The 14,761-nt window shown below is 51.2% G+C and overlaps 1 protein-coding gene across 1 annotated transcript in view; it reads right to left on the bottom strand.

Moving 5' to 3' along the window:
• LOC119965058 (dedicator of cytokinesis protein 2-like) overlaps nucleotides 1–14,761 on the bottom strand; it is a 759,716-nt gene that overhangs the window by 490,872 nt on the left and 254,083 nt on the right. The window contains exon 25 of the mRNA XM_038795299.1: nucleotides 13,221–13,327. Within this exon, the coding sequence (XP_038651227.1) occupies nucleotides 13,221–13,327 (107 nt within the window). The remainder of the gene's footprint in view (nucleotides 1–13,220; nucleotides 13,328–14,761) is intronic.

Raw genomic sequence — 14,761 nt, 5'->3', positions numbered from 1 at the left:
TTCCCTCCTTTTGCTACTTCTTCCTTCGGTTTTCTGTGGGCAGAGTGCAGGGCTGAACTAATCCGGAAGGCTGGGCTAATAATCCAGAAACTGTAACTTCCATCCTGATCAGCATAGATTGTGAACTTGAATTCAGTTGCAAAACGCTGGTGTCAGTAAAAGTGACCACGAAAAGCTATTGGATTGCTACAAAGCTACAAATGGTTAACCATAAACGTCAGTAAAGGAAACATGCTGTCTGGTGTGTTCCCCCAGTTCCACATCAATATAATTGGCTCTTAACCGCCCACTGGTGACCCAACACCTCACTCAGTTGTATCAAGCTGCCATGAAGACCACAGCAGTTCAAAAAGATGGTCCACTCTCACATTCCCAGGCAGGTGAAGGATGGACAATAAATGTCAGCCGTGTCAAAGATGTCCACACCTTGTCAATGAATTTTTGAAAAAATTGTTGATCAAACCTCTTTTTGTAAAATACGCCTGAGGGGAAAGGAGACTTTTATACATTACTCCATTCGATATTGGTTGGAGTCAACACAGAAAACGGTACGGGTGCTGAACTAAACAGAGAGAATGTTTGTGTAAAATCCCCCGATGAAGGGGATTTGTACTGAGACTGCACTGAGACAGATGGTGTCGTAAACCAATAAAGCTTGGACTATTTAACCAAATGTTTAAGAACTTGGAGAAGAAATGTTATAAATTATCTTCAATCCATTATATTTTATAATCTGCCTTTCGGTCTGTAAAAATGAAACAGCGTTGCAGCAACTACCGCCTTAAATAGCACGACTGTCTGGTTAGAAATGGGAGTGACTAAAAAGAAAAGGAAGCATTTACATTAATACAGTGCTTTTGATGTCACATTCCAAAACTCTCGAAAGGAAGTGAAGTACTTTTGAAGTGTATTCACTGTAGCAATGTCGGAAACACAGCAGACAATGTTTGCACTCCAAGGTCCCACGAGCTACAAGAGCTAACAGCCAGATAAACTGTGCTACCAATATTGGATAAATAGTGAGGAGAGCACCTCTGACATATTTCATGATATACCTTCAATACACAGTGAGGCAGAGAGAGCGAGTGAACAATAGGCTTTATTAGTCATGAACTTGCCTAGCCAGAGTCAGTAGTACAGATGAATGCTGCCCACAAGAGCCTGGCTTATATATGGCCCCGGTGTGGGCGGAGCCAGAGGCGGAGCCATACCGGGGTTACAGTAGAGTACCTGGAAGCAGTTCATTTCACCACTTCCAGGTCACAGGTTATGGTATCATGCATACATTATGGTGAATACATTCACCACCTGTTAAAAAAAATCAAGTCCAGCGGGGGTGACGTGGGGTCATCACACATTCAGTCTATCTGGAGGCCGGATTGTTCTCTTCGACCTCCGCAGCTCTGGCAGTGCGGCGGGCACAGTTGTCGCAGCTGGTGACTCCAGGGGCGTTGATTCTGGAGCTTGGGCCTCAGTCCGGGGTGTCGGAGACGGTTGGGGTGCGGGGGTAGGGTGGGGGGTGATGGGTGGCAGCAGTGTCGGCGCGGGACAATACAGGAGACCCGGGGGGGGGTATGTGGCGCTGTGTGTGGCGGCGAGCAGCGGGGAGGGGGGTGATGTCAGTGGGGGTGGCGTGTTGGCGGGGGAACCAGCTGGCGCCAGTCCCGTAGGGAGACCGTATCTTGCCGTCCTTCCTGGTGCGCGATGTAGGCGTACTGGGGGTTAGTATGTAGCAGCTGGACCCTCTCGACCAGGGGGTAGGTCTTATGGCTCCTCATGTGCCTCCGGAGAAGGACTAGTCCCGGAGTTTTGAGCCAAGATGGAAGCGAGACACCGGGGGGTAGATTTCCTGGGGAAGATAAACAAGCGATCCTGAGGAGTCTCCTTTGTGGCCGTGCAGCGGAGCGATCTGATGAGTGGAGGGCGTATTGGAGGACCTCCTGCCAGTGGGGGATTGGGAGACTTCTGGACCCAAGGGCCAGAAGAACGGCCTTCCATACCGTCGCATTCTCCCGCTCCACCTGCCAGTTTCCCTGCTGGTTATAGCTCGTAGTCCTGCTCGAGGCGATGCCTTTGTTGAGCAGGTACTGACGCAGCTCATTGCTCATGAACGATGTGCCCCGGTCGCTGTGGATGGAGGCAGGGAAACCGAACAGCATGAAGATGCTGTGCAGTGCCTTTATTACGGTGGCTGAGGTCATGTCGGGGCAGGGGACGGCGAAGGGGAAGTGGGAGTACTCATCGATGACGGTGAGAAAGTATATATTCCGGTTGGGTGGAGGGGAGGGGCCTTTGAAGTCAATGCTTAGGCGCTCAAAGGGCAAGGAGGCCTTTACCAGGTGGGCCTTGTCTGGCCAGTAGAAGTGCGGTATGCACTCTGCGCAGACTTGGCAGTCCCTGGTCATGGCCTTGACCTCCTCGGTGGAGAAGGGCAGATTGTGGGCCTTAATGAAGTGGGTAAGCCGGGTGACCCCCACGAGTCGCACGTGTCGGTCAGGGTTGGGGCCAGCGACCAAGATGGCGACCCCCACGAGTCGCACTCAGATGATGACGCATCTGAAGGGGGCATTCCGGGCTGGCATGCAGCCACATTGCGGGGTCTGCAGGCCTGCGAGTCCATGGGTCGGGCCTGGTGTGTTTTCGATTTCTGGGCCTTAGGCCAGCCCAGGCAGACTCTTGCGAAGTGCCTCTTTTTACCACAATCGCTACACGTTGATGTGCAGACTGGGCAGCGCTGCCGGGGGTGTTGGCCCTGACCGCAGAAGTACAACTGCGGTTCCCCGGGCTGGGCTGGCAGACGCGCGGCACTGTCCCGCGACGTTGTCTGGTGCGACGTTGTCTGGTCCGACGGGGATCATGACGAGGGCATCCACGAGGGGTTCGGCAAGCCCGCGGGGAATGCGCTGAGGCTCTGGTAGGCCACCTCTAGTGAGGTCGCTAGCTTTACCATTTTTCGCAGGTCGGAGGTCCCGTTTTCCAGCAGGTGCTGCCTGATATAGTTCGAACAGACTCCCGCCACGTATGTGTCCCAGATCTGTGAGTTCATATGTTCCTCCACCGTCACATCTCAATAGCTGAAGTTCCTCGCGAGTAGAGTCAGGGTTTCGAGGTACTCGTCCAGCGATTCTCCGGCGCATTGACGGCGAGTAGTGAGGAGGTGTCTAGCGAACACCTTATTTACGGGCTTCACCGGGCAGCACGGTGGCCTAGTGGTTAGCACAACCGCCTCACGGCGCTGAGGTCCCAGGTTCGATCCTGGCTCTGGGTCACTGTCCGTGTGGAGTTTGCATATTCTCCCCGTGTCTGCGTGGGTTTCGCCCCCACAATCCAAAAATGTGTAGAGTAGGTGGATTGGCCACGCTAAATTGCCCCTTAATTGGAAAAAATAATTGGGTAATCTAAATTTAAAAAAAAAAAAAAAAATTTACGGGCTTCACGAAGTGTGCCTGGAGAGTTGCAACGGCGCTTCGTACTTCGACGCTTTCCCGATCATGACGGAGATTCGATGGAGGAGTCGCAGCTTCAGAGACTCTGTGGGAGGCGTTGTGGAGGAGTCGAGGTAGGCCTCGAAGCATCGGTGCCAATGTTCGAATATTTCCTTGGCTTCGGACGCGCGGGCGTCGAGATCGAGACTGTTTGGCTTTAAAACGGCTTCCATAGTGCTGTCGATGACTAATAAATTGATATGCCTTCAATTCACAGTGAGGCAGCGAGAGCGAGTGAACAATAGGCTTTATTAGTCATGAACTTGCCTAGCCAGAGGCAGTAGTACAGATGAATGCTGCCCACAAGAGGCCTGCTTATATATGGCCCCGGTGTGGGCGGAGGCAGAGCCATACCAGGGTTACAGTACAGTACCTGGAAGCAGTTCATATCACCACTTCCAGGTCACAGGTTACAGGTTATGGTATCATGCATACATTATGTTGAATACATTCACCACACTTCAAAATAGAAGGCTGGTTTAGCTCAGTAGGCTAGACAGCTGGTTTGTAATGCAGGACAAAGCCAGCAGCGCGGGTTCAATTCCCGTACCGGCTGAGAATTCTGAATTCTCCCTCTGTGCACCCGAACTGGCGCCAGAATGTGGTGACTCGGGGCTTTTAACAGTAACTTCATTGCAGTGTTAATGTAAACCTACTTGTGACAATAAAAGATTATTATTATTAAAATAGTACCACGGAATCTTTTACATCCACCTCAAAGGAAAAATGGGGCCTTGGTTTAGTATCTCATCCAATGGGTGTGATTTAACAGCCACATTGCACTTGCCGTGTATCAGGACGTGCGGTTAAATCGCGGGAGAGGACGAAATCTAACCAGTCCGCTCCAGTTCGCGGGTTTTGGATTCCGCCCAGATGTGGTGAGACACTAATTGAGACCAATTAAGAGCAATCTCCATCTCACTAACAAGATGGCAACCCAATCTAATGGCCTCCCAGAAAGTAACCAGCTCCCCAGCGAGAGGCCCCGAGGGTGGCATTTGGCACTCCTATTTAAAACAGGAAGCTAGCGCAAAGGTTGTTGAGGGGAGCTGCGGAGGTGAGTAGATATTTCCAATCCCTGGCATGCAGCCCAAGGGCACTGGAGCTGCTGCCCCAGAGCTCGGCGGGTGGGGGACCCCTCAGGGCAGATGGACCTGGGCGGGGGGGGGGGGGGGGGGGGGGGGGGGGGGGGGCGAGCTGGACACCATTGGTCGGGGGCCGCCCCAGGGCTGGAGGAGTGAGGGGGCCGGGGAGAGGGGAGGTGCCAAGTGATTGGTGTCCTCATTCTATTGTCTTTTGTATTTTGATACAGTCAATAAACTAAAATATTTGCAGCTTGTGTTTCCTGCTTGCTCCTTCTGGTGGCTGCAGATGCCTGGAGGCTGCTTTTATTGATTTCTTCCTTTTCTGTGGCCAGAAAGAAGGACAATTTTTGTCTAAGATATCTGGGATCGGGAACATCAGGCCCAAGGGGAAGTATGAGTCCGGAAGACAGTCAGGTTTGAAGCAAGGAGACGCTGCAGGACCTGTTGCGCAACATTGATCCAAATGGGCCGCCTAATGATGCCATTGAAAAAATGCCTTTGCAGATTGTTGAGGCTTTTGTTGCTGGTGTGGTGACTGCTGCATGCAACTGGCCCGTCACCATGGGTTAAACAGGCTGGAAGTCGAGGATGTTCAAGTGCACCTTGAGGGTCAGTGGAATATGTAGATGCCAGGATTTGGCTCCAGTGAGATTGGGCCGTGTGGGAGGGCCTGCACAGCTGTGGCTCCTGGATGGATAATGGCACCGATACGTGGAACAAGTAATACATTGATGGACAGATCATTTCTCCGACAAAGTTCGGGACATGATAACACATTCTCAGGTTTATTCTCCGTTTCTGTTGAGGAACCTGCGAGGGATTTGGTTTTTTTTTGTGAAAATGAGCTGATATAGCTTTGTAGTGTACCCATATGGAACGGCTCATCTCCTTGTTAAATTGTTAGTGTGATAAATGGAATGTTATGTAGCTGATTTTCAAATCTTTGTTTCTGTTGACTGTTTAATAAACAAAATATTCTCAAGTGTATTCTTGTGGATACATGTGCCATGTCTCAGATGAATATTACTGCCGAGCATTCCAATCAAACTGTGAGGCTTGAACACTTTGCCTGAATCCTGGAGTTGTCAGCACCACATAGGCAGCAGCCAACAATCAAACACTCAAGAGTTGCCTTCAGCACTGGAGATATATCCGCACGCAGAGAGTGAGTGAGTGGGCCAGGGGAGGGCACCTGATTTTACTCTCCATAATGTTCCCGGCAAGGGTCTGGAGTCTGGTGTCTAGGGGCTCTTGCTCTGGCCGGGGGTGAGTGTGCAGACCGGGGTCGAACTAGTTCGGTAGATGGCACCATGCGAGGAGTCGGGAGATGCAAGGGAGGCGGGAAGCCCAAGGGATGAGAAGGTCTCGGGGCGGAAGCCCTAACTTATTGTCAGTCTCTCTCTTTCTCCAATTCCTTACAGCAACCAAGATGGATGGTGTTGTTGACCCCATAGCAGCAGCCATCACGGTGCTGGTGACAGCCCAGGCAACCAGATGCCAGAGAAGGCAGCAGAGGTGATGCAGGCTGGAGGCGGCATCCAGCGCCGGCCCTAGGGTTGCTGCCGCCCCGGGCAAGCTGAACTTCGGCGCCCTTGGGGGGGGGGGGGTGGGGCGGGCGGCGAGAGGGGGGGGGGGCTGGGGGGGCCGAGCGGGGGTGCGGGGCCGAGAGGGGGGGCGGGGCCGAGAGGGGGCGGACCCGGGGGGCGGACCCGGGGGGGGACCCGAGGGGGGGCGGGGGGGAGCGGACCCGAGGGGGGGGGGCGGGGGGGATCGGACCCGAGGGGGGGTGGGGGGGAGCGGACCCGAGGGGGGGGAGCGGACCCGAGGGGGGGGGGAGCGGACCGAGGGGGGGGGGAACGGACACGAGGGGGGGCGGACCCGAGGGGGGGGCGGGGCGGGGGGGGGGCGGACCGAGGGGGCGGACCGGGGGGGGGGGGACGGACAGAGGGGGGGGGCGCCCTGGGGGAGTGCGGCCACCGCGCATGCGCTGGTTGGCATCGGCCCAACTGCGCATGCGCGGGACCCGAGTCTCTGGCGCCCCCTAGCACATGGCGCCCCGGGCGACTGCCCGAGTTGCCGGTGCCTTGAGCCGGCCCTGGCGGCATCCCACGTGCAGGTAGCTGCTGCACACCCTGCAGACCCACCACGAATCAGGCCAAAGAGGAACCCAGAGGGGGACGCCAGCAAAGGCCCAAGGTGAACAGGCATCATTGGTCAATTGAGGAGATGACAGACAGCATATGCCACAGGACGCTCCGCCTCAACAAAGAGACAGTGCAGCATTTGTGCCATGTCCTTGCTCCCTACTATACTCCCTGCATACACACGACTGCATGGCAAAATTTGGTTCTAACTCCATCTGCAAGTTGCTGACGATACGACCATAGTGGGTCAGATCTCGAATAAAGAGTCAGAGTACAGGAGGGAGATAGAGAACCTAGTGGAGTGGTGCAGCGACAACAATCTCTCCCTCAATGCCAGCAAAACTAAAGAGCTGGTCATTGACTTCAGGAAGCAAAGTACTGTACACACCCCTGTCAACATCAGTGGGGCCGAGGTGGAGATGGTTAGCAGCATCAAATTCCTGGGGGTACACATCACCAAAAATCTGTCCTGGTCCACCCACATCAACGCTACCACCAAGAAAGCACAACAGTGCAGGAGATACAGAAGTCTGAGAACACGCACGAACAGATTCAAAAACAGCTTCTTTCCTGCTGTTACCAGACTCCTAAATGACCCTCTTATAGACTGACCTGATTAACACTACACCCCTGTATGCTTCACCCGATGCTGGTGTTATGTAGTTACATTGTGTACCTTGTGTTGCCCTATTATGTATTTTCTTTTATTTCCTTTTCTTTTCAGTCCAAAGACATTCAGGTTAGGCGGATTGGCCATGATAAATTGCCCTTAATGACCAAAAAAGGTTAGGAGGGGTTATTGGCTTACAGAGTTAGGGTGGAAGTGAGGGCTTAAGTGGGTCGGTGCAAACATGATGGGCCAAATGGCCTCCTTCTGCACTGTATGTTCTATGTTCATGTACTTAATGATCTATTAATCTGCTCACAGAAAAATACTTTTCACTGTACCTCGGTACACGTGACAATAAACCAATTCACTTGGCCTCCTGTGTCGGAGGAAGACTCCCGCTCCCGGTGGCTGTGAAGGTCACCGCAGCCCAGAACTTGCATGCCCAGGCAGCTGATTATATTAATTTTGAGCTGGACCAAGCCCACCAAGATGCCTGGGCAGCAGGATTCTCCACCATCACCAGGATGCCCCACGTCCAGGAGGCAATTGATGGCACCCCTGTCACCTTGCATGCACCGGGGCATCAGGGAGTGCCCTTCTTAAACAGAAAGGGGTTCCATCATTGAATATTCAACTCAGATGTGACCACCACCTCCAAAGCACGCGTGTGTGTGCACTCCTCCCAAGGAGCATTCATGTCAACTACATCCTGGGACATTTGGAGACCCTCGGTATCTTCGAGGGCCACCCTAAGATCTTGGGGGATGAGGGCTACCTGCTGATGTCCTGGTCAACGACACCAGGGCAGAGACTGGAGACCATTGCGCAGATCTGGTATAATGAGGCCCGTGTTGCCACCAGTGCTGTCATTGAGCATTGCATAAGACTGTTCAAAATACGGTTCTGATGCTTGGACCGCTCTGGTAGTGCCTTGCAGTATACCCTAAGATGGTCTCCTGCTTTATGGTGGTCTACCTTGCCCCATTGCAAACTGGCATAGCAGCAGGGCAACATGCTGGAGGAGAAGGAGGAGGGACATGTGGCTCCTCTCAGGAGGATGAAGATGGGCCTGACCAGAAGTGGCTGGAGGATGAGTCTGGGGACGATATACAAGAGCAGCTGGAGGATGGATGACAGGTGGCAGCGAGGGTCTGGCATGCCCGGAGGGGCATGGAGGCTATCGTCCTTGTCCAACTTTCATAGGATGAGACTTTGTCAGTCAACTCATCCACCTGCCAAATCATCATGCCCTCCCATTCGCCACGTCCTCCCCCGATTGGCCACCCCACCCTTATTTCCCTCCCTCCCATCCATTTCCCCCCTTCCTCCCCCCCCCCCCCCCCCCCCCCCCCCCCCCCCCCACTACCCACCCATCCGTGCTCCTCATTCCCCACCCAACCTAACCTCCCTGACTGTCCTGATCCTTCCCCTGGACTCTGTGTAACACCATCGCAGGGCGATGGGCCTGTCTTGACACAATAAGCGAGTCACAGTGCAAGGCAGGAGAGTGAAGATAACCCGTTGTGAGGAAAACGCTGGTGCTCCTCAGTTTATGCCAACATCTAACTCCTGTCTTTTGGCTGACAGTGCACTCAAAATCATCACCTGCATGGGGTCTGCATCATTCTTTCTGCAGGACAACTGTGCCCAGGGGGAACGGCTGGGAAGAGCAGAGGGCAGCAGGGATGGGGTGCATAGGCAGGCCTGCTGTAAAGATCGGGTGAAGTGGAGACTGCCATCGTCTTCCTGGTGGCAGGCCCTTGTCGGCCCCCAGCGCTCCCTCCTCCTGGATGGTGCCTGTCGGGCCCTGGGGTCTCCATGGGATGGAGAGGCAACTGGAGTGAGCATCAGAGACCTCTGCGTAATCTGCCTCTGCTGGTCCTGGTGCCTCCCCATTGTCAACACCATGGTGTTGGCACCCTCGACGATGCTCCGCAGCGACTGGGCCATGTTCTGCAGTGCATCAGCAAAGGCCACCTGGGTCTGGGACATGTCCCTCAGTGACTGGGCCATGTTCTGCAGTGCATCAGCAAAGGCCACCTGGGTCTGCGACACGTCCCTCAGCGACTGGGACATGATGTCAAGACCCTCAGCCATGGTCAACGCTGCCTGAACCATGCCTTGGACACCACCACTTACGATGCTTTTGTCGTGCTCTCGGATTCCAATGTGGCGGCCTGATCCGATGGGGATCCTGGATCCTGCGAGGGAATGGACATGTGGTCAGTGAATGGGAAGGATCATTTTGTCTGACATGAACAACTCACTTGAGACAGATCATTTGGGTGAAGGGGCAGTGGATCCTGCGGTGCAGGCCAACCTCCCTGTCAGTGACTGTTCTCTCCTTGGTCACCCCCATGATCTCCAGGCACAATTCCTCGTAGAGGGTAAAAACTCAGATGTCCAGTACCCTGCCGCCAGTCTAGGTCCTTTCACGCCTGTTATAGGCCAATTTCTCCTGCAGGAACAGAGGGGGGCATTGTGAGCCGCGCACCCTTGATATATTCAGGGGGGTCTATAGTAGATGGCATTTCTGGGCATCGCTCATGGGCTTGGAGTGATTTTTTTGGTGGGTGCAAGGGTGCGCTGGGGCACAAGTGCAATGATGTGCTGTGGGGTGGGGGTGCACGGTGCCAGCTGCTGGCTTGTTGGGGGGGGGTGGTGTGGTGCTGGAGGTCAGGGGATTGGCATGCAACACTGAAGCCAGGGGCTGGCATTAACTTACCCTTACAGCTCAGTGGAGGTGATTAATCTTTTGACACTGGCCAGCAGTCCACCTGGTCACGCTGCCCTAATTGATGGCCACTTCCACTATCTCCATGGTCATTGGGGGCCCTATTTCTGGTCCTCCAGCCCTCTTGGGTGAACAGGGTGTCCCATCTTGCCTCCACGGCATCCAGCAGCCTAGCCAGGCTGGCATCCCCGATGTATGGAGGGAATGTTTAGTGGGGAGCTGCAGGGTGCAGTTCCAGCCAATCAGTTGGTGGACAGCCAGTTCCACCATGAGCCTCATGTAACATCATTTCCGACACTAAGTGCAGTTAAATTCAGGCCGCAATCTTGCTGGCTTGATCATCGGAAAGCACCTGGGAAATCACGCCCGATTTGACACTGCACTGCAGCACTGCACTGAATGAAGTGTCATCATGGAGTGCAGATTACACGCTGAAGTGTCCTGGGCTGAACTTGCACGAACGATCATCTGATCATATTAATTAAGGGTTGTGACAAATATAAGCGGATGCGATTAAAATCTCTGCATAATGGTGCTGCTGAAACCACGGAAATATCACCTCTGCAAAGCAATCTGCTGTGTCAACTACAAGGTACATCAAAAAGCTCCAAAATTGTGTTAATGAGCCAAATTAACATCTTGCCACCTGTAGCTGAATCACCCATCAGCCCCTGCCGCGCTCCAGCTTGATTGAGGCAAGTTTCTCCGTTGCCACGATTTGGTGGACCCTGCCACCATGTTTCCTGTCATGACAGACTGCATTGATTTCTACCCATTCATGAACCCGGACTCGTAGTGGGAGTTGGGGCGGGAGTTGGGGGCCTGTTAAACCGAGGGACTTCATGGTTTCATGGTCACTTCTGCAGATTTCTTTAAGCTGTGTTCAAATTTTGAAACTGCATGTTCTCTGGCTTATTCATCCCGAGCAATTCAAATCAACACAAGCGTGACAATAATTTGGCACTCAACAATAATGCTTCACCCCTGCAAAAATAAAAGAGGTTCGAAATCCTCAGTAATGCTGTTGTAAATAGACAGTAATGTTTTACTGAGTTGCTGCAAACTAAGTGGAGGAGATTCATCCACAAGAGGCAGATGAGGAAGTTCATTCTCAATTGTGGATCAGTTAAATACATTGGAGTTGCTGATCAAATTGGATTGCATTTGCTCTTTCACTGAGTCTGTCATGTGACTGTTCTGAAATGAGAAGTCGAAAACCGAGGGCGAGCGTGAGAGAAAACCCTGCATTTCTTTCCCCTTTTTCCTTCCTGATGATAATAATTCCAACGTTAGAACAGAGGTTGCTGGTTTTGTACCCTGGCTCTGCGCTGACCATTGCAGGGCATAAAGGCAATGAAGCACAGAGCAGCATTCCATCAGAAAATAATTAATGAGAAAAATGTTCCCATTTCTATTTGATGCACTGCTCTGCCATATCCACTGCTTTTCATACTAGATAAATTGGTGGCAATTAGCTCTGATTTATAGGTGACTTGGTAAGGTGGGCTCCGAACCAAAAGAAATTGGACTGTTTAAAATTGGATTGGATTGGATTTGTTTATTGTCACGTGTACCGAGGTACAGTGAAAAGGAGTTTTCTGCGAGCAGCTCAACATATCATTAAGTACATGGGAAGAAAAGTGAATAAAAGTAAATACATAATAGGGCAACACAAGGTACACAATGTAACTACATAAACAACGGTATCAAATGACGCATACAGGGTGTAGTGTTAATGAGGTCAGTCCATAAGAAGGTCATTTAGGAGTCTGGTAACAGTGGGGAAGAAGCTGTTTTTGAGTCTGTTCGCGCATGATCTCAGACTTCTGTATCTCCTGCCCGATGGAAGAAGTCGGAAGAGTTACATTTTGAACCAGTATGGGAGTGCATTCAAACCAAGGGTTTGACAAAGCAAGTTGTGATATCATATGCCATCCTCCATTCTCTACAAGTGTTGAAGAAATATAATGGAAACCAGCAACTACCTCACAACAAAATGTCTTTTCGGCTTATCTGTGGTGCTAGCATTCAAATTCGAAACCTTGTTCAGTAGGAGGAGAAAATCAATGATTGAATATGATTATGTGATTATTGAACTGCTAATGAAACACAATCATAATATCCTCTCTGCTGTCACATCGATCAGTCTCTGCAGATGGCTAAAAGCTTGCGGCCAAGACAAATTTATGCACAGATGAAATGTGGGAATAGCAGCTGTCAACTGAAAGTAAACATGAACAACAATTAAAGGAAAAATGATTTGCACTGAATCATCAGGTAAAGCAAAGCATCATAAACATCTTATCCTATACACTTGCTGATATCTCTCAGTCTGTTGTTGCTGGGCTTCAGTAGTGGTAGCCATATTGTATCGAACTTCTGCTGCGTGGAATTCAACTTTAGACATGTTTTGAGGATGGGAAGCACTCATCCAAAATATCAAATAAAGAGAGAGGATGATGCAAAATATTTGTTTGCAAATTGTCAATTTAGAGCAAAGATAACCCAAAGACTCTGGTAGTATGTAGGTATCTACCCCTTTTAGCTCGTTCCCTGATGTTAATGCAATTTGTCAGCAATACACGGTAAAACCAAAAGAACAAAATAACCAACATCTTTTTTTACAAACAGGAGATCACCACTTAACCCTTGCCTATCTTAAATGTTTGAAGTTATACTAAAATCACTAAACATACGAACGAGTTGCAAACGCCCGACCGAATGCTTAAATACCTGGTTTTGGTTGAAAACAGAGGAGTCAATCAGTAACTATGGTCGGGATTCTCCATCCTGCCGCACCCGAAAACCCCACTGGCAACGGGATCCTCCTTCCTGGCTGCCAACTGATACTGTTTCCCATTATAGGCACCCCCACACCGTGTTGGTGAATGGAGAATCCAGCCCTATGGGTTTCATACTGTTTGAACTGTTCAACATCGCCTATAATACTAGCAAATTATTCTAGCAATTTACCCAATAATAGCAGCTGCCCATGGTGAGAGGGGATGGTGTGGGTGGTGGGAGCTGTGCCTCCATTTCAGAATACCAATGACACAATTAAATTAACCCACATCCCCATCACAAGTACAATTTCTCTTCTTTTCCTCCTGCATCTCCCAGCCACAGCAATATGCTAATTCATGGTCGTTTTGACAGACGTACCTTTCTTCTTGAAGAGCTCACTGCGCACAATCTCTGTCATGGACTGGATCATCTGTTTCTGTAGCTTATTGGGAGGAATGCTGGTGTAAAACTCCAACAAGAGCTGGCTACAGAGGAAGGAGAAAGGACTCTTTAGCAGCTTAAAAATGCAATAGGAAGATTTGAAGCCCATTAGCAGACGCTATCATGTTTCAAGACTTTTGTCTATTTGGCCTTGAGAGAGTACTCATAGAATCACTACAGTGCAGAAGGAGGCCATTCAGCCCATCAAGTCTGAACCGGGTCTTGCTGCGATAGAGCACCCCACCGAGGCCCAATCCCCCACTCCTAGCCCCGTAATCCCACCTAATTTATGGGCAATTTATCATGGTTCACCTGACCTGCACATCTTTGGACTGTGGGAGGAAACTGGAGCACCCTGAGGAAACACACGCAGTCACCCGTGGTCAGAATCAAACCAGGGACCCTGACACTGTGATGCAGCAGTGCTAACCACTGTGCCACCGTACCACCCTCTGGTCAGCTAATTTACATCATGACACAATGAAGTTGTGCTTGGTTCATAGGAGGTTCAATCCCAGGCAGACACAGGTTATTTACAATATTGAACAGAATGTCAGCATGATAGAGTAGCCATCAATTTTGGATAATCTCACAATGTCATATTAGTCTGAGAAAATAAAGAGAAGTTAACAGTTTCATTTTCAACAGGTTCACACCGATAATATTGGATTGATTTCCATTCAGATGCACCAGCAGAGGACATTGCTGGACAGAGCTCTTTCTATTTTATGTGATTGCTGACACAGTAGTTGGAGGCTGAGTCTAAATAGGATCCAACCCCACACAAGTGGTGTGGCGCATGCTCACCTGATGTTGCGGCCAAGCACATGCAGTTGACGTTGCAGTTGCACGTCTGGCTAGCATATGCCTGCGAACTGAAATACTTTTTTGTTTCCAAGAGAAGACCAAGAAACCGTGGGCAGCACAGCAGCATAGTGGTTAGCACAAATGCTTCACAGCTCCAGGGTCCCAGGTTTGATTCCCGGCTTGGGTCATTGTCTGTGTGGAGTCTGCACGTTCTCCCCGTGTGTGCGTGGGTTTCCTCCGGGTGCTCCGGTTTCCTCCCACAGTCCAAAGGTGTGTGGGTTAGGTGGATTGGCCATGCTAAATTGCCCTTAGTGTTGGGTGGGGTTACTGGGTTATGGGGATAGGGTGGAGGTGTGGGCTTGGGTAGGGTGCTCTTTCCAAGAGCCGGTGCAGACTCGATGGGCTGAATGGCCTCCTTCTGCACTGTAAATTCTATGAAAAAAACCAAGAGAAATCGGAGCAGAGAGGGGCAGGAGAGGGGGGGAGGGAGTGACTGCAGGAGGGGACATGTGATCAGAGGGGAGAGGAGGACACTAAGCCTCCAGTGCCACATTTTCACCCTGAAAGCCTCGCTCTGCCCTGATGTTGCATATTCCATGTTTTAAGTTGCAATATTATTTAATACAGCTTCCATTAGAGAAGGACAAACTGCCCTTAAGAACAGAAGTCTG

This window comes from Scyliorhinus canicula, chromosome 4, assembly GCF_902713615.1.
Source record: "Scyliorhinus canicula chromosome 4, sScyCan1.1, whole genome shotgun sequence".
Taxonomy (NCBI): domain Eukaryota; kingdom Metazoa; phylum Chordata; class Chondrichthyes; order Carcharhiniformes; family Scyliorhinidae; genus Scyliorhinus; species Scyliorhinus canicula.
Note: the sequence above shows the minus strand (reverse complement) of the source record. Positions and strands in the feature narration are given on the sequence as shown.